This window comes from Oculina patagonica, chromosome 2, assembly GCF_052425735.1.
Source record: "Oculina patagonica isolate OP01 chromosome 2, crgOcupat, whole genome shotgun sequence".
Taxonomy (NCBI): domain Eukaryota; kingdom Metazoa; phylum Cnidaria; class Anthozoa; order Scleractinia; family Oculinidae; genus Oculina; species Oculina patagonica.
Window position 1 is genome coordinate 25,039,601 of NC_135759.1, and position 23,034 is coordinate 25,062,634.

A 23,034-nucleotide genomic window follows, 5' to 3' on the forward strand; every position below is an offset into this window, starting at 1 on the left:
TTGCCTTTAAAAAAAATAGTTTAGTAGCTGGTGGATAGAGGGTTTCAAAATTCAAATGTCGGTTTGAACATAGCTAGTCGACGCGCGAGACAAAAGAAAAAATATTATGTTAGCCTCTCCTATTTTCTTCCTCTCGCGTTTCTCGAATAGCCTGAATAAAACTATCTCTGAAAGAAAATTAATGATGGACTGCTTGTAGTCAACACCGCGATAAAAGGTAATGATTTGCAAGCAACAAAACACGAGAGCTGAATTGTTCTTAGCGTAAAACGCGAAATAGTGTAAATTTGTCAGTAAGATGTTAAGTATTATTTCAGTAAATATAATGAGAACCTTCGATTTTGAACTTTCTATTGTAAAAAAAGGAAAAGACACTGGAAATACGGTAACTCAATCTTAACTCAATCTTAACTCAAACTCAACTCAAACTCAACTCAAACTCAACTCAACCTCTAACTCGGTAAATAGCCGATCCCGCAAATAGAGGAAGTTCTAAGAACTCATTTCTCATTCGAAGACTTTGCTCTAAGAGCAGGTGCAAAACGCCTATACAGCGATAACAAAAAATTATGTTGTTTCAAAATCTACCTTTTACCAGAAAATGTTCTGTAACATTGCACCGCCAGTACTCAGTATTCTTTAGATTTCGCTTATTAGAAGAAGGCACCCTCGAGACAGTTAATTTAGTTTACATACTGAACGGTAACTTACAAATAAAGCTCTTTTTTAATTTAGCCTATTTGTTTCCCCTTTTTTACCGTGAAAATAAATTCAGATGTATCAGTCTAACCGGTTCAACACGATTGGCGCCTTGCACTGGACTTGGGCGCAACGATGTTCTCTTTGGAAAGCAAGTTTTAAATGCTCGACGATACTTCGGCTCTCTCCAAGCATAGACAAAAGGGTTCACAGCAGAGGCCACGAACAGAAACCCGAAGAAAATTATCTCCAGCTTCTTAAACGTCAAAGATTGTTCACAAGGTTCACAGAAGTACAGAAGATGTATTGCAATAAACTCAGGCAGAACAGTCGCGTAAAACATTGTCAATACTATCAGAATTGTCGTTACCATCTTCCTCTGCTTGTCCCAGACTTGTTTATTCATGATGCCGACAGATATCAATTCCCGTTTTCTCTTTCTCAAAGCTCCGAAAAGTTTGATGTAAATAACTGTTAACAGTATTGCTGGGATTGAGGCATGTGTATGAGCGTAGATAATTATAATGACCTTCTCCGGAATGCTTGCAAGCTGAAGAAGGCACAGGATTGAAGCAAATATCCACAACAGGGCAATATAAACCTTGAATCTGGTCTTGGTAATCGTCGTTATGTATTTGAAAGTGTGCGCCACAGCAATATACCGATCGCACGACAGCGCCACCACAGTTCCACTTCTAACAAACAACGTCAAGCAGAGAACCACACGAACAACTAGATCCAATTTGTCAGGAACTGGCCATTGCTGGTATCGGTAAAGAGCTTCTACTGCGGCGAGGTTGCCGGCTATCAACCCAAGTACAAGATCAGATACGCAAAGATTTGTGATGAGCAACGATGGAGGCTTTTCAAGTAGTTGACGACTTTCCCTGAAAATTGTTATCAACAAAGCAGAGTTTGCCACGGTAGTCACTAGAGCTAGCGCAAAACCGACAATTGTAAGACTCAGAAATAAGGTAGAGTCATCGACCATCAAGGGATCATCTGTTGGATGAACGCTATGCTTCAGTTGTGAAGATATTGTCTCCGCCATATTGGAAAGTGCACTAAAATGTTGTAACCGGAAGCAGAAAGAACAGTTGGTATAACAACCACAATGACGTCACTTCAAGATATCGGACGTTCTTACGCCTAGTCACGCAATCTTTACAGGGGAAGAAAGATTGTGTGACAAGCCAAAAGAACGTCTCCCCGTAGATAACCTGCGATCAGGCATTCTCTTTTTTCTCGGCGGGAGAAAAGAAAAGAACGCCTGATCGCAGGTTACCCCGTAAACTGCAAAACAGTCGTATTTTTTGCGAAACACGCTCGGTCTTCGAACGAGAAGAAAAAACGACTGTTTTGCAGTCTTGTCTCCCCGCGTTTGCTAGGCTACTTCTAGACTGCGAGCAGTCTCTCTTTTGCTCTAAAAACCTGTGGAACGAACGCGAAAATAGCGAGCGCGACCAAGGTTCGCGATGTTCAAACGGCGAGCGAGGGCGCCATGCGCGCTCGCCTCGCCGCCTAGCTTGTCACGCTGCCGCAAACCCCGGCCGCAAACTAAATAAAATAATAAATAAAAACCTTTATTTGAGTGTCAAAAACTAAAATAGCAGTAATAAAACCACTAAATGGGGACACTTTAAAGTAAAAGAAAAATAACAAAATCAAAATATCCTAATAAATGCTAAAATCGGTTAAAATTGGTTAAACTATTTACAATATATATACAAGTTAAAATACAAGATAAAATATCCCTCCTTCCGTCCCCTCCCCCACCACCACCGTCATAGTCACATGACAGTGTTTTTTTCTTCTTTACACCGTCAACATGGACGCTCAGGAACCTCAGGATGTGTTCAAGCAGCTTCGACAGCTTCAGAAAGAAGTTGAATGTCCTGTGTGTTTAGGAACAGTCGACGATCCCAAAACTCTGCAGTGCCTACATTCATTCTGCCTGAATTGTCTTAAGAAAATACCAGTTGATGACGAAGAAGAAGAATTTATACAGTGTCCGGTTTGTCGGACTTTCGGGGAAATACCTGAAAATCTGAGCGACTTACCAACATCTTTTCATCTCAATCGGTTGTTGGATATCCTTCCGCTCAGAGGAGGTGGTACAGAGGCTCAGAGGTGCGGTAGGTGCCTAGAAAACGACACGGCAACATGCTACTGTTTTGTGTGCCTGAGATTTATGTGTGCGGCTTGCTTTGAATCACATCAACGCGCAAATGGCACCAAAGGTCATTTTGGTCATCGCAATGTTTTGATTGAGAATTTGCAAGCACAGCAAGACCTAGGCGCAGTCAGTACACCTGCGTTGTGTTCAGAGAAATGCCATGATGCAAAGGAACCGTTAAAATATTACTGTCAACAATGCCAAGTCTGCATTTGCCAGAAATGCCGTGAAGCGAAGCATGAGCGACACACCATGATGGACATTCATGAAGCTGCTTACGAGGAAAAGGTGCAAATGAGGTCTGTTATAAACAAACTGAAACCACTTGCTGTTTTTTACCAATCTAAAATAAACAAGCAAGCTCATTTGATGGAAGGAAGCAAAGAGGAAAATGTCGCTGCTCACAAGAAAGTTACAGAAACAGTGGAAGGACTTATTCATGTTTTGCGAGAACATGAAACAAGCATCCACACCAAGTTAGATGAAATTTATGACACACAACAAAGAGATTCCTCAACACAACTAGAGGACTTTCAGTTGCTTGTTACTCAGTTGAATAGCTTTGTAAAATGTGGCGATGCTATCCTAGACAGGAACCTGAGCACTGAAATTCTTCACACTCAACGTGGCTATGCAAAACAGGGCGAGGAATTTCTTAATCAGAAGAAAATAGAATTGTATTACCCACAGCATGTTGATTATGCAGTAACAATGCAGGGCTTAATTCAGGGTCATGTTGTAGTTAAGCATGCTGACGCTTTAAAATCAGTAGCTGAAGGAAAGGGACTTGAAGGAACAGATGTGGATACTGAAATCAGTTTTACAGTCACGATTTCCGATGAGGACGGTAAGCAGTATTATCACAAAGATGATCAGATGACTGTGAACATCGTAGATCCACAAGGAGAATTGTTAACCAAGAAGATTGAAGACTATAAAGATGGGAAATACATGGTGACCTACAAACCAAAGAATGCGGGAAAGCATACTGTTGCAATTGACGTCAATGGTAAGGCACTGGCAGGCAGTCCCTGGAAAGTGGAGGTGTCACCTCATTGTTACAATCCTGTGTTCGAGTTTGGGACATCTGGGAGTCAACAAGGGCAGTTTGACTGGCCTGTTTCTATTGCTGTAAGCAAGGAAACTGGAAACATTGCTGTAGCTGATTGTGATAACAAAAGAATCCAGTTGTTTAGCTCTGATGGGCGATACCTGAGCGAATTTGGCCAGTCGAGTGATACTGAAAAACTGAGTAAACCAAACTCAGTGGCATTCACAAGATCTGGGAATATTACTGTTCTTGACTCCAACAGGATTTTCATCTTTAGTGAAACTGGTAATTTCCTAAACAGCACAGTCAATGAGCACCTAATAAATCCCTCCAGTCTTTCTGTTGGCCATGATGACCATTTAATTGTGTGCGACAAAGGTGACAAGAAAATCAAAGTCCTCTCCCCTGATGGGAGAGCACTGCTGAGGTCATTCAGTGCTCCAGACTGTGGCACCTCACCTGAGTTTGCTATTTGTCACCAGAACCAGATCTTTGTATCTTATTTTGAAGCTAACTGTGTCAAGGTGTTTAGTATGGAAGGACATTTTGCATTCAACATTGGAAATAAGCCAGGAAGGAAAGATAACGATGGGCAGTTAATTGGCCCCCTTGGGCTTGCCATTGACAAACATGGTAATTTGATTGTGTGCGACTTTCATAACAAGAGACTTCAGCTGTTTACACCTGATGGAAGATTCCTTAGTAAAATAGAAGAACTCAAAAATGGTGTGGGTCCATATGCAGTTGCTGTATCAAATGATAACCAAGTGTTAATGATTGATATTTTAGGACACTCTATCCATGTTTTTCAATGAGGTAATATGTGTATTATAAGCAAGTGATTCCTTGTTTGTTTGAAGTAACTATAGTTAGATGAAATAAAGAGAAATTAAAGAAAAGTCAATTCGTTTTTAATATAAAGCTGTAGTCCCAGGGAATTATACTTTTGGATGGTGTCATCCAAGGAGGTTAAAAAAAATTAGCTTGGGACCTGCAGCTTAAAGGTTCCATGTCATAACAAAAGACTTCAGACATCTGCAATAACCTGCACTAGTAGAGAATTCTCAGTATTACTTATTGAAGTGAAAAAAGTAATGAACAGACCCTTTAATAGAGTTCTAACCAGCACCATAATAGAAAATATTTGAAAAAATGCTGGTCCAACTTGTGTCTCCACTTGTTAGTCTTAAAGTTTGTCACAAAGGAACAGTACAGCCAAAAATTGTTTTGTTACAAAAGATTACTGGTTCCAACACCTAGGCCTACGCCTATGAGTTGTTCTTCGTTAGCTTTCATTGAATTCTTCTCATTTCCCCAGAGCTAATCAGTATCTCCACAGAAAATATCCCCTGCCCCTCCCTAGGCACCACTAAATTCTAAATAAGCAAATTTTCCAAGTTGCCTTCTCAGTTTCAAAAAGAGTCCAGGTACACAGCCTTAATGTAGAAATGGGATTTCCTTGCATCTTCATTGTCTTGTAAATCAAATTAAATTCCAGGACCAGGACTCATTGTAAAACAGGTATGAGAGGCAACGCTGAATATATGTATATTTATGTCATTTTCCTGATAAGTTGACTACGGTATCTACACAACGTTGAAGTTTCATTATGTTTTTTATTAACGCCATGAAGGAGTTGTTGGGTCAGTGTTTTGATATAATGTAACACTTTTTTTTTGGCCAACTTTTTTTTAAATTTCTGACAAGCCAGCTTTTATTGAATATTAATAATAATATAATAATAACAACTTTTTTTGGTTAAAAAAAACGCCCCCCCCTTCTCATCTGTTATGTATTTTTATTTACACTTTTAAAATTTAAAGTCATTATTATTCATTATTATCGTTCATGATCAGTAGTGAAGCACTACTCCAAGGGCGTCTGATATCCTTGCTATCCAATAAGCAATTTCTGAATTGCCTTTCACCCATGGCATTTTAAAAATGAGTCCCGGTATACAACCTTCCATGTAGAAATTATGGGTTTTACTTCCTCATTCAATGTCTTTCAGCTCAAACTCATTTCCACGTGAAAAAATAAATAAAATGTTATGCACCAGGCAGAGTGTAGCAGCTCTCGAAGAAAGTTTGTAATTCTACTGGCCATCTGTAGCAGCTGTTATTGTTTTTTTGGCTCAGAGAACCATTCATGTTGCGTCACGACAGTACAGAGGACTGGGAACCACACCTCCGAATACGCCCCCCTTTGTAACAATGCCATTCAATCACGTGATAAGTATTGCGCAGTTCTTTGTAGGCTCTTTTGATCAACAGCAGCCAATATGGACGCCGGGGTAGCGGGAAAAAGAAAACACTTTGATACGAGCGAAGATGCAAGCAATCGAAAGGTAAATTTGAATTTAATATCTTGTCAAAAATGAATGCTAAGCAGCTGAGTTGGTTTTGTGCTATTTGTTTGAGAGAAAAGACCGTAAATTCTTCGGCGATCGTCCATGTAATACGTGTAGTGGCTAGACTATTTGTGTAAATTACTGCTGTTTTTACGCAGAAACATCAGGCTGAAAATGGAGACAAGAAGCACACATCTATTGTGTTTGCACTAAAAGAGGAAGTTGGATCTCTGGCCAGAGCTCTTAAACTTTTCGAGGTACTGCAAATGTTAGCCAATTATTACCTTTGGAATTATGGGGGTGGGGTTGGTGTTGCTGGGCCTCTCAAATCAATACAATACATACTAGTTATGCAACGCTCTCGAGTGGTATACCATGGAATATCCCACGAGTCACTTGTATTTCTCGGTATACACACGAGCCTTTAGGCGAGTGTGTATGCCAAGAAAATACAAGTGACAAGTGGGATATTCCATAGTATACCACGAGAAAGTGTTGTGTAACTATTTTATACCATGCCATAGAAAATACGCTTACTAAATTTCGTCGAGAATACAGTCGCAGCGCACTATGGGAAGGTTGGGTTGAATACCGTCGAATATACAACGGCTTTCCTGTATTCTGATTGGCTGTATTTTCTATGGCATGGTATAAAATACAATACATACTTAATTGACTTTCTCCCTAGAGGCTTTTCAAAGACAATGCAATAAATACAATAATAATTTAAAACTACTTAAAAACTCTAAGATGATATTCATACTTAAAATTAATTAACTAGGATTAAGAATCTATAAAATCTTTGATAAGTTTACGTTTAAATCCTGATCCTGTTTTTAATAAAACAAATTTGTTTCATTTTTCCACCTTATTAAATGGTCACTTTGCCATATTTTTTAGCAACTTGTCTTGCAAAGTTTAAGTGCAGTTCTAAAAATCATTTATATTGCCCCCCCCCCCCCCCCCACACACACACACACACACACTATCCCATCCAACTTTTTGTTCAATTTAGGGTTGGAAGTAGTTCATATTTGGCTTGATTTTGCTATACTATTTACAACTGACAAGCATGTCTTATGTACATTGCTTCTTGTAGTGGTTAGAAAGAAAATATCTGTTGTATAAAAAATAATAATAATCCTTCTGCCCAGGGTCAAAACTGACCATGGGAGTATACATGTATAGAACTGGTAAATTTTCACACAACTACTTTTTCTTTACTTCACTATTCACAGGATCACAAAGTTAACATGTCACATATTGAATCTCGCCCATCCAAACGTTCCAAGACAGAGTACGATTTCATTGTGGACTGCGAAGAACTCCAAGGAGAAAAGCTTCAAAAGTTCAAGGATGCTTTGGAAAAACAAGCTTTGTCGATAACTCTGCATTCAGAAGATGGAGGTGGTATGTGTGACATCTTCTTGACCTTTTCTTTTTGGACTGATAATAATATGTACAGCAAAACTCTGTTGGGTCCTTAAGCTCCAAGTACAAGAGCAAGTTTGAGTATAACTTTCTTCTTCCAAACCAATTGTTTCCAGAGCACTTCTGCTTCTTCTTGTCACAAACCAGGAAAACACAAGGTTCTGGAAACAAACAATGTTGGCGTGACACATGATTACATGAATCTTGGGTATGCACACTATAGCTAGGTTTAAAAGTCATATTGTGATACTTGCTCTTGCACTTGAACGTCTATTTGAATATGCTGGCTTACTACTCCTGCTATCTTAAAGATAGCAGATCTACATTGAAGATTAATAGCAGTGTTCCAGATAAGGTTTAGATACGAGGTATCAAATTATAAGGAATTCTAACAGCTCAATAGATACTGAGCCTCATTTAACAATTGAAATTTTTCTATCAATTTGCAATTGTTTTGTCTGGTATAATATTATTGTAGTTTACCCTGTTGGTTTTTATCCCAAGACCTCTTCCTTTTTTGGAACACTTCAGAGTTACAGGCCAGAATTGACACTTTCCCAGAATTTAGTTTTGTCATGAGATAAAATAAATAAACCCTGTGATTTTTCAGCTTTTTAATTATGAAGGTTTTTTTATACTTATTTCCCATAATTGATTTTTTAATAAGTTAAGACTTTATACTATCATTTATTTTGTTAAAAAATTTTGATTTAGTGTATTTTCACCACCTGCACAGTTTATTTAATGAAATAAATAATTTAATTTTAATTATGTTCTGTTTACCTATAAACAATGCTTACCTCAGGGGACCTTTTAGCTGAATTTTTGACAAGGGTCAAAAATCAGTGATATTGTAGAAAAACAAAACATGCCCAAAGGACATGGTTTGAAATTTTGATTAATAACCAGGGTCTGTTACAGGTATATGTCTATTTCTGCATATTGCAAACCTTTGTATATGTCTCACTGTCAAAATGATTATAAATTGTTTTTTATAATTCACCTGGTCGTTTGACCATGCACACTCCTGCACATTATGCACCATGCACCTTGTAACTGCAGAGCTGCCTGTGCAATGTGTTATTGACAAATAAGGTTCATGTTTTTTTTTTATTAAGGTTTGTGATATTAATTTAGAATTATAAAGTAACTTTAATGAAAGCTTACTTAATTCAACCAAAACCTCCAAACATGTTGCTACTATCAACAACACTAAACAGAGAGTTCTAACTGTATACAAAAAAGTACCAAATTTATTAGCATAATAAACTAATTAAAAATATTAAAAACATTTTAGTTCTGTATCCTTGGGGAAGCTCCCTGGAACCTAGATATTATGTGAACTAAAAGGTTATACTATTAATTGTTTTATTTTTAAATGGCTTCTGTAATACAATAACTTGGACATAACTGATTTAAACAGTTACATAGCATTTTTTTCATACAAAAGCTACATATTAAACTTTGTGTAATTGATAAAATTATGCAACTTTTGGAAAATACAGTCTAAATAAATGGACGCCTTTGAGAAAAATTAATAAGAAAATGTTGTATGGTGATAAATGCAAGTTCACATTTTTGTAAGCAGAGTTAATGTTCTATTAAGAATATTTATTTATTGGCGATATATTTTTACAAATAAATTATATCAGAAATTATTGTCAAGCAAATAGCATGTCATGGGAAGAAGAAACTCATAAACTAGGGAATTGTCTGTCTTGATCAAGGCATGTATAAGCAAATTCTCAGATCTAACATTAGGAACAAAATGTGGAAATTATTAACTGTTAGCTATAGGAGACTAATATTAATCTTAATTAATATTTTATTAATAAAATTTCAAGCCTGAAGGTTCACCTATAGGAAAAAAAATTGCACAGCATGCAGGCATCTGCAATACTAATTAACTAATGTCATCTAATGTAACGTAAATTGAATTCACCAGCACAATTGATGTACACATGTAAAGCATGTACTTGCACAAAGTCTTTCTGGTTGTTCATACAGTTTGCATGCATGCTTGTGGGTGAAAATTATAACGGGATCAATTGCAGCAGTTCTGGTAAATAATTATATTAATTTTCTAATCTATCTTTTGATTTTTCTTGTGTACATCTAATTTGTTGTCGTGCTACCATTGCAACTCATCAGATATGGCTGATGGTAAGTTGGTGGTTGGTAAAAGTTTTGATTATGTTTTGATTTAAGACAATTTTAGATCAGGCAGTTATTTTCGTCACCAGATCCACATATAAAAAAGTTAATTCACAATCACTGATATGTATTACATACATGTAACAACTGGCAACATTTTAATTTCAAGTAAATATTATTCTATAATCATGATCAGTTGTGTCATAGTGTGACATAACAAATTATTCTGACAAAGTGGTGGTACTGATACGGTTTTTAATTCACAATCACTTCTAGTTATTCTTCTTATTATTATGTAAGTGGTAGTATTATAATTATTATAATAATTTATTATAATTTTCAGTAGCCTAATTTAATTCCTCTAAGAGGTGCACATGCGTTAAATACTTATATATAAAACCAAGCTCTGAACAGTTTTACAAACTTTGAACCATGGCAATTAATATAAATATTTTAAAGTTAATTGCTTCCAACCGATGGACTGCTTACATTGTTTTGTTTTGTGATTCCCAAGGCAATAGCTGTTATTGCAGTTGAGCCTGCGAAAAAATACTCTTTTGTTTAGAAGCTATGCGTGCCAACGAGGTGAAAAGGTCAACACATCAGTTTTAAACAATGCAATGTCAAACCGCTGGGAACTGTCATATATAGCTATTGCAATTTCTTTTCTTTGTTCTTGCAATGTAATTACAAATATAAGCCCCCCTGGTTATGGGCCCACCTACCTGGAAACAAAAAAAATGCATCCAGTTATAAGTCCCCCCCCCCCCCCGGATATAAGCCCCACTCTGCCGGATGACAGTACTGAACAGGGTTAAATGTTGCCTTATTATGTGTTTTTTTTTATTCCGTTTATAAGCCCCCCAGATATAAGCCGCTTTGCTTATCTACCCATACAAAACCCCTTACAAAGTTACATGTACAGTCAACTCTCATTAAAGCGGACACGCTCGGGGCGTCGTTTAGTGTCCGCAATAGCGAGAGTCCGTAATAGCCGGAGTCATTTCCAGCCAAACATTATTCGCCGGGGATCTGGATTTTGTCCTTAATAGCGAGTGTCCGCAATAGCCGGGTGACCGCAAGGCGAGAGTTGACTGTATAAGCCCAGGCCTTATAACCAGAATTTTACAGTACATGTATTGCATTCCCCACATTCTGGGAGTCTAGTACAAACTATGATGTCTAAGGATTGAACCATGGGTTGATTACTAACTGCCTTTGGCAGATCGACACATTGGTAAAAGCTTGACTTATCAAATCTTAACTTAGCTTTAAATTCAAGCATTGCAATATCTTCTGAGTCCTACAGTTCTATCTTATGGAGAACCATCACCAACACTCGCTGTTCTAACTCCACCAGTAGACACACAGGTAGCCATTCACATTTGTAGCTTGGGCTACCTGTGGTAGACATAATGTACTACAGGAAATAATTAAACTGTTAAATTTCTTTTGAGTTCTTGAAAGATCTCTTAACAATAAATTGGTCTTTCAAAGTGCTTGTAAGATACTGCCAGATTGTTAATAAATGGCCCACATAAAGAAAATGTATTGTTCCAGAAAGTATCCGTACACCCCTACGGAAGATTTTTTGGTTTGAACCCAACCCCCTGGAAAATTCTAGCTTAGCGTGAATACTTTTCTCTAAAAATTTTGCCTTTTGAGACCCCCGACCCCATCAGAATTTCCAATGGGTTTCTAAGGGGTGGCTATGGATATTTTCTAAAAGCTCACAATGCTGCATGTAGCCACATGGAGGATGCATTTTTAAAAATAGTAGTTAATATTAATATTAAGTGATTTTTATCTTGGTTGTTCCCTTTTTAGTGCCATGGTTTCCACGCAAGATTGCTGACCTGGACAAATTCGCTAACAGAGTTTTGAGCTATGGAGCTGAGCTGGATTCTGACCATCCAGTAAATAGATATTACATTTCCATATTATTTTTGCCAATGAATAGTTATAGAGTTAATTTATGCCGATTGCTTTGTACCAGTGTGAATTTAATGTATAACTTAGCTACAGTGTACTGTTCTAAACACAAGGTTCAGAATACCAAATTGTGCTGTGTAACTTTTTCTAATTAAAGAACAAGAATACGAGAATCTCCCAAATTGATGAATAACATCAACTGTCAACACAATAGATAACAAGCATTTTTTGCACTAGCATCACCTATTTATGTATTTTGTAAAATTTATATTTTTGACCTAAGTTCTCATATTGTTGGAGCTTGGGCAGCTTTGTAGCCTTTCAGAAGATATTCCCAATTTTATATAAAAACTAATTAATACCTTGTGGTAAAGATTGAAAGATTGTGACCTGTTTTAAATGAGCTTATAGAAGTGTGTTTCTTTAAGGGCTTCACAGACCCAGTGTACCGAGCCCGCAGAAAGGAATTTGCCGACATTGCAATCAACTATAAGCAGTATGTATACCATATGCATGTTGAATCATGAAACAATTAATTAACATAATTTACATGGTGAAACCTCCTTTGATTAAAGTTCAGTTTTACAACAGATTTTTTAATTTTAAAACCTTAATGACTAGTGAGTAATCTTCAAAGATCCAGGTAGGGGGATCTTTGGTGACTCTATGTCTCTCTGATGATTTTCAGAAGTCTCCACTGATTTTTGGGAAATATCGTCAAGTAATCTTGATGTTCAAAAGTCTTTGGTCACCTTCAAAACTGATAGGAAGTCTGTATGGTTTTCAGTGATAATTCAGAAGTCTTTGTTCTGTCATGCTCAGAGCCATCGACTTAATTTGTTATACGTACTAAAGTACACTTCAGGAAAACTAAAGAGAATTATTTCCAATTTGGGACTTAAATAAGTAAAACATTTTATAATATTATTTCTTAAATGTTATTGCAGTGGTGAGCCTATCCCACGAGTTGAGTACACAAAAGATGAGATCAAGACGTGGTAAGGGATAAAATCTAAAAATAGAAATGATTTTTTTAATTAAATAATTATATTGTTTAATGTATTAATATTGTTAATATTGATATAAAAAATTATACCACTGACTTTTGTCTGAAAATTATGGAAACTTAAAAAAAAAAAAAAACAGTTTTCGCAGAATGATACAAAAACACCAAAGCAGTGATGTCACATTATGAACTAATTAGTCTAAACAAGGACTGCAATGAATGAAAAAAATTATAAAACAGATTACCAATCTAATGACAAACTTTGAAAAAAAAATCGGCCAATATTTACAAGATGCACTTGCAGTGACGTAGCTCCTTTAAAATTAACCAAAATTTTGTAGTTTGCATTTCTATATTTGATATAATCTGAAAGGTCTACCACAAGCGACTCTTTTTGGAAGCCTGGTTGTCCATTAAGGATCCGCACTCTGGGAACGACCATGCTGTCATCCCAGAGGTTTACAAGTCCTTGTCACGCGCATGAGTTTCGCGCCACGTTTTCTTTTGTTTCAAACTTTTACACGTTATTTTTAAAGCGCGCGCTAACATGCTGCTATTTTAAATCGCGTGTGAAAGCTTTGATTTTTTTTTAACTGATGAAGGCTTAAGCAATAGCCGAAACGTCTTGGAAAATAACATCAAAAACACAGTCAGCGACAAACCTTCAACAAATTATAGAGAACATGTTTGGTAGCATTACATAATTTGACAATCACCTTGACCTATCACGTATCCTCCTCGCATCTCGTGGCACATAAGGTCTGACAATAGTGTAGTTTTAAAAATTATGTCATTATGCTTTAGGAATTTGGTGTTTACTGAATTGACCAAGCTGTACCCTACTCACGCTTGTCGTGAACACAATTATGTGTGGCCGCTATTGGTGCAAAACTGTGGCTACAGGTACGTTTGTTGTTATGAATTAAATATATAGATTTAGGCAAGCCTAAAAGCGGATCTCCCCATTTATTTAATTTTCACTGGAGCTTACAATGTTTTCATTCTAGTGAATAAGCGGCCAAAGTACTAATGTTTATGGCGGTTTATAGGTTCAAGACAAATTTAAATAGCTCACGGTTAAACCGAATGTCAGCAGTACGACAGAAATAATAATCTTAAAGCGGGGCAAAATCATTACTCATGGCACGAAAAATTACTTTAGAGTACAGTAAATTATCTGCTTTCTAGCAATAGAAAATAGTTTCGCAGCAGTTTAGTAGACTCCACAATATCTGTTACATTGATATAGGATATATTCAACGAGTAACGCAGAGTCTGTTGGATTAGCTCAATCGGTAAGGTGCCAGTCTGCGGATCCGGAGGTCGTGAGTTCAAGTCCCAGAGGGTCGAGTTTTTTTTTCTTTTTTGTTTCTTTTTTTTTTTACCCCGTAGCAATAAAATGGTTTGTTTATTATATCAACCCGATTTAGCTTTCGAATGCTCCTTCATGTACGATGCTGGCTTTACAGATAGACACGAAAGTCATCGATCGATTATGGCTCTCAATGTCCACTTTTTTGGCGGTCGATTACTCAGTCTACACGTAATTTTCAGGCACATTTTGTTTCATTGCTTCTTGTTTTTCTTTTCAAACCTCTTTAATTTTCACTGGAGCTTACAATGTTTTCATTCTAGTGAATAAGCGGCCAAAGTACTAATGTTTATGGCAGTTTATAGGTTCAAGACAAATTTAAATAGCTCACGGTTAAACCGAATGTCAGCAGTACGACAGAAATAATAATCTTAAAGCGGGGCAAAATCATTACTCATGGCACGAAAAATTACTTCAGAGTACAGTAAATTATCTGCTTTCTAGCAATAGAAAATAGTTTCGCGATCCTGTTATAGTTTCGCAGCAGTTTAGTAGACTCCACAATATCTATTACATTGATATAGGATATATTCAACGTGCATTTTCAGAGTCTGTCGGATTAGCTCAATCGGTAAGGTGCCAGTCTGCGGATCCGGAGGTCGTGAGTTCAAATTCCAGAGGGTCAAGTTTTTTTTTTCTTTTTTCCTTTTTCTTCTTTCTTTTTTTTTTTTTACCCTGTAGCAATAAAATGGTTTGTTTATTCTATCAACCCGATTTAGCTTTCGAATGCTCCTTTATGTACGATGCTGGCCTTACAAATAGACACGAAAGTCATCGATCGATTATGGCTCTCAATGTCCACTTTTTTTTTGGCGGTCGATTACTTTCTACACGTAATTTTCAGGCACATTTTGTTTCATTGCTTCTTGTTTTTCTTTTCAAACCTCTTTAAATTTTAAAGGCCGCCTTTATACGGCCGCCTTTATACGGCCTTCTTGCTTCACTATTTCTACCATCAAACTATGGCGGCCATCTTGCGCGACTCCGTACGCCGTACGTACGCGCCCGCGAACCATGCCGCTATCCATGTTGACCATGAAAACTCATTTCCATAGTGTTCCTTCTTTCATACCATTTGCCTGTCTATGGGGCTCCGCACAAGGCGCCTTCGGCGCCTTGCGAGCTCCGCTATAAATATGCTCAAAATGCAGTGTCATTCATAAACATTCCCAAGAAGTAAGTACATTGAACCCTGAATTCACAGGACACCAGGGTTGGCATCTGGCCATTGCACTTGTGTTGTTAGGCAAGACACTTCACCCTCCCAGTGAATCTTTCAGCCCAGTAAAACTGTCAAATAGTCTGCAAAGGTGCCCATCAGGCCAGAGCTTATCTCAGTCTCTGTAGCATTGAGCAACAGGGGTATTTCTATTCCTCTCTGGATGGAATGCTAGTCCATCACAGGGTAATAGTCCCAAGCATTAAATTCGGCACTAGTAACCCATTTATGGAGAGAGGAAAGTTCTATAAGAGTAAAGCGTCTTGCCTAAGACATAATGAACCCAGCCCAGGCTCGAACCCAGACTGCTCAATCCAGAGTCCAGCCTGCAGCTAACCTTTAGGCCACTGTGCTTCCCACAGTAAATGGTTAGCAGTTGTTGTCAAGGCATGGACCTTGGCCTCCCAATCCAGAGTCCAGCCCATAAGTCAGCGTGCCTCTCATATTTTACATTTCAGACTGTTTTCATAGTTTCACTGCATGTAGTTTTTAACAATAATTCCATGAGTGTGTGTTGGATATGATATGGTAGATAGCCGACTAGGCACATTGAATGTGAGTTGCAGGCTATAACTATCTCATATCCAACAAGCATGAGTGGAATAATTGTTTTATTAAAAACACCCAAAAAATTGCAATATTTGAGCTCCCTAGCTGTTCTCGCTGACGCATAAACCTACCAGATTTGTGGTCCATGGTATATGAGCTCATATTATTATACCATAGACTGTAAACCAATCAAAACTCAGGAATTGCAATATTCCATGGCTAGTTTTTGATAATGTAATAATTATATGCAGTAGTTTCAGCAATGGTTCTGTTGTTCTTTGCACGCATAGGCTGGGTAACATTCCACAGCAGGATGTAGTGTCCAATTTTTTAAAAGGTATACAGTACTTAAGGCACTTTTTTCCCTATATTACTGGTATTTAATATTCCGGGAAAATCATTGACTTTGTTATAAGCACCATGAAGTGTGGTTAAGTCTGCATTCGAGCCTAGTAGCCCATGCAGTGGACACTTGACTGCCGTTTCTATAGCATGAAATGTCCATTTTTCTATTTCTACCCCCTCCCCTCCCCCCTCCTGATGGGATGATAGTCCATTGCAAGTTTATTGTCAGCATTTGAGCGGTAGCCGTGTAACCAGTGGAGAGAGGTGCTGTAAGAGAGTGCCCAAGAGCATAAGACAATGGCCCTGGCCAGGGCTTGAACCCAGATCACAAACCATAAGGACACCATGCTTCCCACCATGAAAAAGTGATCATATAGAAAATAAGTTGCTCTAAAAAGAATAACCCTTAGAACAGAAAATTGCATCTGACTGACCAACTGACCGACCAACCAATTAACTGACAGACTGGAAGCTCTGTCCTGGCATACACACAAAAAAGACACAAAGACTTTTACTGGTGCTAATTAAACCTATAATTATGTGACCTGGTTAGAGTCAACAGTATTGGTGTTTTGGACATACAAGAATAACCTTTTAAAGCCTGTGAAAACAGCCAACTCCAAACTAACCAAGTTATAAGGTCATTTTCACTAATTTTAGTAATCATGTTGTTAATTATTCTATAGAATGTTCAGGGTTCAGTCTAAGGCCAGTAGCGGGTTTGCTGACATCACGTGACTTTCTGGCCGGTCTTGCCTTCAGAGTGTTTCACGCTACGCAGTATATCCGCCATGGCTCCACGCCCATGTACACACCGGAACCGTAAGTAATCAAATTTCCTGGAAAAATAATCAGCACCTGGTTTCTCTCAACAGTATCAGTGCTGCATCAAGATCACATTACAAATATTATCAACTTTCCCATTTCAGCTTGATGTATCACAATTTAAGTACAGCAATCAGTAAAGATGATAATTAATAAGTAATTGTAATTTCCTGGAAAAGTAATCAGCACCTGATTTCTTCCTACAGTATCATTACTTATCAAGCACTTAGATCAAGAGAACATTATAAATGTTATCAACCTTTCTATATCAGCTTGATGTATCAGAAATTAACTACGGCAATAAGTAAGGGTGATAATTTGTAAGCAATTGCAATTTCCTGGAAAATTTATCAACAGATGATTTCTGGTTACAATGTGAATACATTATCAAGTAGTTACATCATGAGGAAAAGGAAAATGTTTCCTATCAACTAAACAACAATAAGTAAAGGCAATAACAAGAAAAAAATTAAGAGACTTTTGTCAAAAAACCTTCACTCTACCTGGAAAGAAAACGGCGGACATCCGCAAAAAGTCTGGGTCGAGCACATGAAAGCGAGGCTAGCGAAGGTTGCTTGACGAGCCAACAGAACCTCCACGTAGAAGCACAGGGGGCCCAGACAAACTGTTTGTGTATGGGCTGTGCACATTTACATTCTCTATAAAAATGTAAATGTGCACAGCCCATACACAAACAGTTTGTCTGGGCTCCCTGTGGTAGAAGGCTACGCTTCAATGGTAACAGGAACATACCGCAAAGGGAAACAATAATTTTCATAAAATTGGCAATTTCTCTTCCTGATTAAGTGATAATTTGTTATTTTCAGACTTAGCGAAAATGTCTGCTTTCTTTCCTTGCAACCTATTTTGTCATCATGCCGCAGATTTTTGAAGTGCCGTCTTTTGGCAAGCATTAGCATAATGATGAAAGTGGTTTGCCTTTTGTAGAATTGTTTTGCATCATACAAACAAAAATGAACCACATTGAGTGAAGACACTGGGCCCGTAGACGGGTTCCTAACGATTTGAACATCAAAGCTGATAATACCATATGCGTACGATTGTTACTTTGCAAGGAACAGTAGCTGAAAAAAGACTTCCATACTGTGAGTCTACTGTGAGTCTACAAACAGAGAGGCGGAAATCGAGCCTACCAACAGGCCAATATCTTTAAGTCATGAATCATAACCTCTTTTGTGTCATGACAGAAGAAGATTTCGCGATTTAACCTGAACGTTTTTGGCTTCAAAGAAACGTTCAATCTTCTGTTTCAAGATAAAATCTTGAAATTCAGCCTCACCAAGTTTACCTCCCTCATGAACCAATTGCTGAAATTTTTTACACGCGACGAAAACTGCAGGTTCTACCGCTTTCGAAGACCGTCCGAGTCAATAAAGTATGACAACAACGTAAGCTGCAATACACCGAAACGTTTTTCCATTCATTACTACAAATAACTTAAAAAAAAATACTGAAAATAAAACATGCATTTCTCATGAATACTTCGTGTATTGTCGGCTTCGGTCATCACGGTTTGTGCATACTCTGCTTTCATGTCCTCGACCGAGACAGGAGGATACAGGGCAGGATACGGGTGACCGCCATTTTATTTCCAAGTAATTCTATCAAACGTTAGTCTGCACAGCCAGCAAAGATGCAGTCGCCTTTAATTGCTCATTGCTGCTAGCTGTGGGAAGAGTTGTTGCATCCCCGACATGTCACGCAATCGTCCTCCCTATGAGGCTCTGCTTGTAAAAGTAGAATTGACAGCTAAAGTTCTTTTTATTTCCCTTTTTTAGCGATATAGTCCACGAACTTATTGGGCATGTACCTCTTTTCGCTGATCCTGAGTTTGCGCAGTTTAGTCAAGTAAGATTAGAAAAGTTGTTTGTGTTGTAGTTTCTTCGCCGCCGTTTTAGCGCTGCCAAGTTTCTTTATAGAAAGCGTTGGGTGACACTCCAAAAACGGCTGTGATAGAGACTATTTGTGTTGCGATTAGATTAGATCTGAGATCTACAGAATTTACCGATAGCTGAGAAATCACAGAAATTTTAACTGGCAACTGAGACTCCAGACCTCACATTAGCTGCATATTTTACTGCACAGGGTACTTTCAAATTTGTCTAAACTTGCTCTTGAAAACTGACACGAATCAATTGCAATCAAGCTCTGCTGATCATAACTTTATTGTAATTCACTTGAATGTTGAAATAGGTTTTTAGAATTTTTTTTTTTCAATTTCTTTGGATTCACGGTTTTACATTTAGTTTTAATATGTGTATCCTCTATGTAAGAGAGAGTGAGAAAGGCGAAGTTTCATGGGTCGGTGACCCTTCGTTCATATTCCGATGCGTTCGTTGATTTCTCAACAGGAAATTGGTCTGGCATCTTTAGGAGCTCCAGATGACTGGATCGAAAAGCTGGCCACGGTAAGGCTTGTCATACACTTGCAGTCCGTTGTGGGAGACTAAGTACCAAGTTTGATTGCGAATTAAATACCCATGATGCTCTCTTGTGCTCCCGTTGTTGGCGGACTAGTTGCCAAGCAACATGTATGACCTATCTTAACAGCGTGACAACCTCTGCAGTACGTGGGATTTCTTCTTTAAAAAACAACAAGTTAGCGCTTTCACATGAGGTCGTTCATCTGTAAATGTTCTCAACAGGGATGTCAAGTCATGCTGTGCATATTACACGTTTTTTTTTTAATATCATTAAAATCTTTGGCCTGGTACTGATTACATTCAAGTCTGTGATATTGGCTTTGAAGAATATCCGATACAAAAGTTGAAAGGTGATAGGTGCAAAAGCAGTGCAAATGAGTAAGCAAAGTTAGATTTCCGAGGAAAATTGCGTTCCAACTGGGACAAACAGTTCAGTCTCATTTTTTATTTCAAAACTCCTGGTTAATTCAGCGACGTTTTTAAGTCCATATATGTAAGGGATGTCGCCCACCATCCTCCGCGTTTTATATGCATTCGGCTGAGTAAGCAGCACTTGATTGATTTGATCATGATTGCTTTGTTTGTTTTCTGTAGCTGTACTGGTTCACTGTTGAGTTTGGACTGTGCAGACAAGAAGGAAATGTCAAGGCTTATGGAGCGGGACTGTTGTCGTCTTTTGGGGAATTGCAGGTCAGTTAAACCTGAGCTAGACTGTTCACAGCCCTCTATTTTTTCGTATTTTTTCAATCAACGAGCGCGGGGAAAGAACGACGACAGAACTGGACGCCAGCGCAAACTTCGCTCGCTGATTCTCTCGCTTTTTTGCGTTGAAAAATAGAGAGGCTGTGGACAGTTAAAACCTGAGCACACGCGTTGGTCTTTTTTAGGTCGCAATACCTAAAAAAAAGTTTTTATAGAGCGGTTTTCACTTGAGTGTCGAAAGTTAATTGCGTTTGCTTTGGTTTTGCATTGCTACGCGTTGTGATTGGTTTAAAAATCTCAAGCCACTTTCTCAGCCAATCAGAACTAAAACCAAAACCAATCGTGACTCGCTCGCGCACGTTTTCCCGCGCTTCTTGCCAGCTACATGTATTTGCTACGAGTTCTAATTGGTTTACTGTATTGTCTGTGTTCTTTGTGATTGGCTAGATTAATTACTTTGGTTTTGGTTTTACGACGCTCAATTGAAAACTGCTCTAACGCCCTGATTGGCCTCCTTGTTTGGTTAAAAGGTTACAGGAAGGCAGCGTGACCTAGTGGTAAGGGCGCTGGACTTGTAACCCGGAGGTCCCACCGGGTTGAAATCCTCCTCCCTGTGACAAAATGGATTTGTGTTCAGTAGTCCGCATTCAACTCCTCCATGCTCTGTAAATAGTCAACTGGTCAACCCCCTGCTAGTTGGGATTTTTTACAAGAACGTTTATGTTTCATTTACAAAAAGTGTTTATTTATTTAGTGTCTTCAATTAGTACAGCAGTGGTAATTACATTGGCACTTAAACAAAGTGATTTTTTTTTAAATGTGTTAACAGTTGAATTGTGATGCAATGGGGGGGGGGGGGGGGAATGTAAAGGGGTTGGAGGCATAAGATGGGTAAAAAAAATTAAGCAAAGGTTACGTTCGTAAGATGTGATGGAAATATCAGTAACATGTTTTAATTGCTTTTTATTGTAGTACTGTTTGACCGATGAGCCAGAGAAGAGGTGTTTCGAGCCGGAGAAGATTTCGGTTCAAAAGTATCCTATAACCAAGTATCAACCGGTGTATTTTGTGGCTGACAGTTTCCAGTCTGCAAAGGAAAAAGTCAGGTAACATGATAACTTACAAACGTTGAGGTTCTTGATAGACTTGTTGCCCGTCAAGTAATCTTTTCGCTCCCATTTCCACCCATGTCACTGGTACTGAATGCGAGCTAAGGGATGACTTCGGTTACAATCAGGAACAATCGGCTACAATCGAACTTTTTCCGTCTTCTGACACGCATCAAGTCGCGCTCTGCATCTGAAAAAATCATTGACAGTAGGGCAGGTAGTTCGTTACGGGTCCTGGGCTGTCAATGATGAAAGCTGATAAGCTTTTCATGGCTTATCTTCGGTGTAAAACCCTGTGCAACTCACGAGCGACGTAAAAAAAGAACGATCGAGACAACAAAGAACCTCAAAACAATATAGAGCAGGAAATGACGGCCTTATTATCACCTTGTTGATTGAATCAATTACTAGGTATTGTTTCACATGGTTATGCTTTTGTTTACTTCCAGGGAGTTTGCTGCCAAAATCCCCAGGCCTTTCTCGGTTCGTTACAACCCCTACACACAGTCTGTGGAAGTCCTGGATTCAAAGGACCAGATAATGAAATTGGCCAATGACATCAGAGGTGACGTGTCTACCTTGCACGACGCGCTAAGCAAATACGAGTAGAATGTGGAATAAGCGATGGATGGATCCTTAGAGCCGCGAAAGAAGCAAATATTCTGACAGTTTTAGAAACGTGTAGCTGCCTAGACTATTGCATGCAGTAACACTCTTCTTTCACAATCTTTTTAGTAGTCTTGAATTTCTTTAGAAAAAATGTAGTTTTTTAGTAATACAGTCAGCTCCCTTTGAATTTGCCATACTCGGACAAACTGTCTGCTTAGAAAAGTGTTTTTATCTTGGAGAGGGATGAAGAAAGGGTCTGTAGTACGGTAGAGACTTACTCAGCGTGTGTGCTGTAGGGATTTGTCCATTAGGAGGAGTTTAATATAGTCAAAATAGAATACAATTTTCGCCTGGTGACCTATTTTGGAATATAAAAAGTTGTAATAGGCCGCGGTGTTGTTAAAATCAAGATATTTAAACAGGATCAACCATGCAATAACACAAGCTATTTTTATGTAGAACCTGAATTTGTGATAGTATTTAATGAGCAAGGTGAACACAATTAAACTGCTTTGCTGTTTAACAACGCGCTGTGATTTTGTGATGTTACTTTAAAGTGAGTGACGTAAGGTTCTTATCCTGCTGTCCCCAGTTGTTTTTTTCCCTTCTCCTTTTCCTCGTGGGAGGCGCGGTGGCCTAATGGTTAGTGCGCCGGACTCCAGATCGAGCGGTCCGAGTTCGAGCCCCGGCCGGGGTCACTTGTGTTGTGTTCTTGGGCAAGACACTTTACTCTCATAGTGCCTCTCTCCATCCAGGTGTATAAATGGGTACCGGCGACATAATGCTGGGGGGGGGGACCCTGCAATGGACTAGCATCCCATTCAGGGGGGAGAAGAAATATTCCTAGCAGCTAAATGCTACCGAAACCGGGATAAGCTCCGGCAGTGTGGGCCGCTTGGCTCGTGGCTTCTCCCTTTTCCTCGTCGGCTCGTTTCGCTTATTTACCAAACCTGACACTGGATGGCCTGTTGGAGATAGGCCTCGTCCATTGTGCTCCTATGTGGCATATACTGTTGATTTGTTCCAAGTAGTTCGTTTGATTCGCAGGGGACCGCTGGATA

At 38.5% G+C, this 23,034-nt stretch overlaps 3 protein-coding genes across 4 annotated transcripts; 2 read left to right on the forward strand and 1 right to left on the reverse strand.

Moving 5' to 3' along the window:
- Nucleotides 1-482: 482 nt before the first annotated feature.
- On the reverse strand, nucleotides 483-1,867 carry LOC144643722 (adrenocorticotropic hormone receptor-like). Its single transcript, XM_078503063.1, has one exon. It carries the CDS (start codon nucleotides 1,748-1,750, stop codon nucleotides 755-757), a length of 996 nt encoding a protein of 331 aa, XP_078359189.1. The 5' UTR covers nucleotides 1,751-1,867; the 3' UTR covers nucleotides 483-754.
- A 167-nt stretch (nucleotides 1,868-2,034) lies between these two features.
- Nucleotides 2,035-4,825, forward strand: LOC144643708 (E3 ubiquitin-protein ligase TRIM71-like). The gene has a single exon (XM_078503038.1). It carries the CDS (start codon nucleotides 2,528-2,530, stop codon nucleotides 4,739-4,741), a length of 2,214 nt encoding a protein of 737 aa, XP_078359164.1. The 5' UTR covers nucleotides 2,035-2,527; the 3' UTR covers nucleotides 4,742-4,825.
- A 1,328-nt stretch (nucleotides 4,826-6,153) lies between these two features.
- Nucleotides 6,154-22,501, forward strand: LOC144643712 (protein henna-like). Of its 2 annotated transcripts, XM_078503043.1 has the most exons (14): nucleotides 6,154-6,273; nucleotides 6,435-6,533; nucleotides 7,515-7,686; nucleotides 11,689-11,777; nucleotides 12,222-12,289; nucleotides 12,741-12,791; nucleotides 13,604-13,702; nucleotides 16,230-16,276; nucleotides 16,971-17,106; nucleotides 18,909-18,978; nucleotides 19,482-19,538; nucleotides 20,148-20,243; nucleotides 21,228-21,361; nucleotides 21,814-22,501. In XM_078503043.1, exons 1-14 carry the CDS (start codon nucleotides 6,208-6,210, stop codon nucleotides 21,971-21,973), a joined length of 1,344 nt encoding a protein of 447 aa, XP_078359169.1. In that variant the 5' UTR covers nucleotides 6,154-6,207; the 3' UTR covers nucleotides 21,974-22,501. The 2 variants fall into 2 exon arrangements, with proteins under 2 accessions (XP_078359169.1, XP_078359170.1); XM_078503044.1 differs by lacking the exons at nucleotides 6,154-6,273; nucleotides 6,435-6,533; nucleotides 7,515-7,686 and adding an exon at nucleotides 9,582-9,870.
- The last annotated feature ends 533 nt before the right edge of the window (nucleotides 22,502-23,034 follow it).

Excerpts from the sequence above, each read along its gene's own strand:
- LOC144643712 (XM_078503043.1), top strand. The coding sequence starts at position 6,208 with ATGGACGCCGGGGTAGCGGGAAAAAGAAAACACTTTGATACGAGCGAA. Across the intron at positions 12,290-12,740 it reads ATTGCAATCAACTATAAGCA|TGGTGAGCCTATCCCACGAG; the intron begins GTATGTATACCA and ends ATGTTATTGCAG. Across the intron at positions 13,703-16,229 it reads GTGCAAAACTGTGGCTACAG|GCTGGGTAACATTCCACAGC; the intron begins GTACGTTTGTTG and ends TTGCACGCATAG.
- LOC144643722 (XM_078503063.1), bottom strand. The coding sequence starts at position 1,750 with ATGGCGGAGACAATATCTTCACAACTGAAGCATAGCGTTCATCCAACA.
- LOC144643708 (XM_078503038.1), top strand. The coding sequence starts at position 2,528 with ATGGACGCTCAGGAACCTCAGGATGTGTTCAAGCAGCTTCGACAGCTT.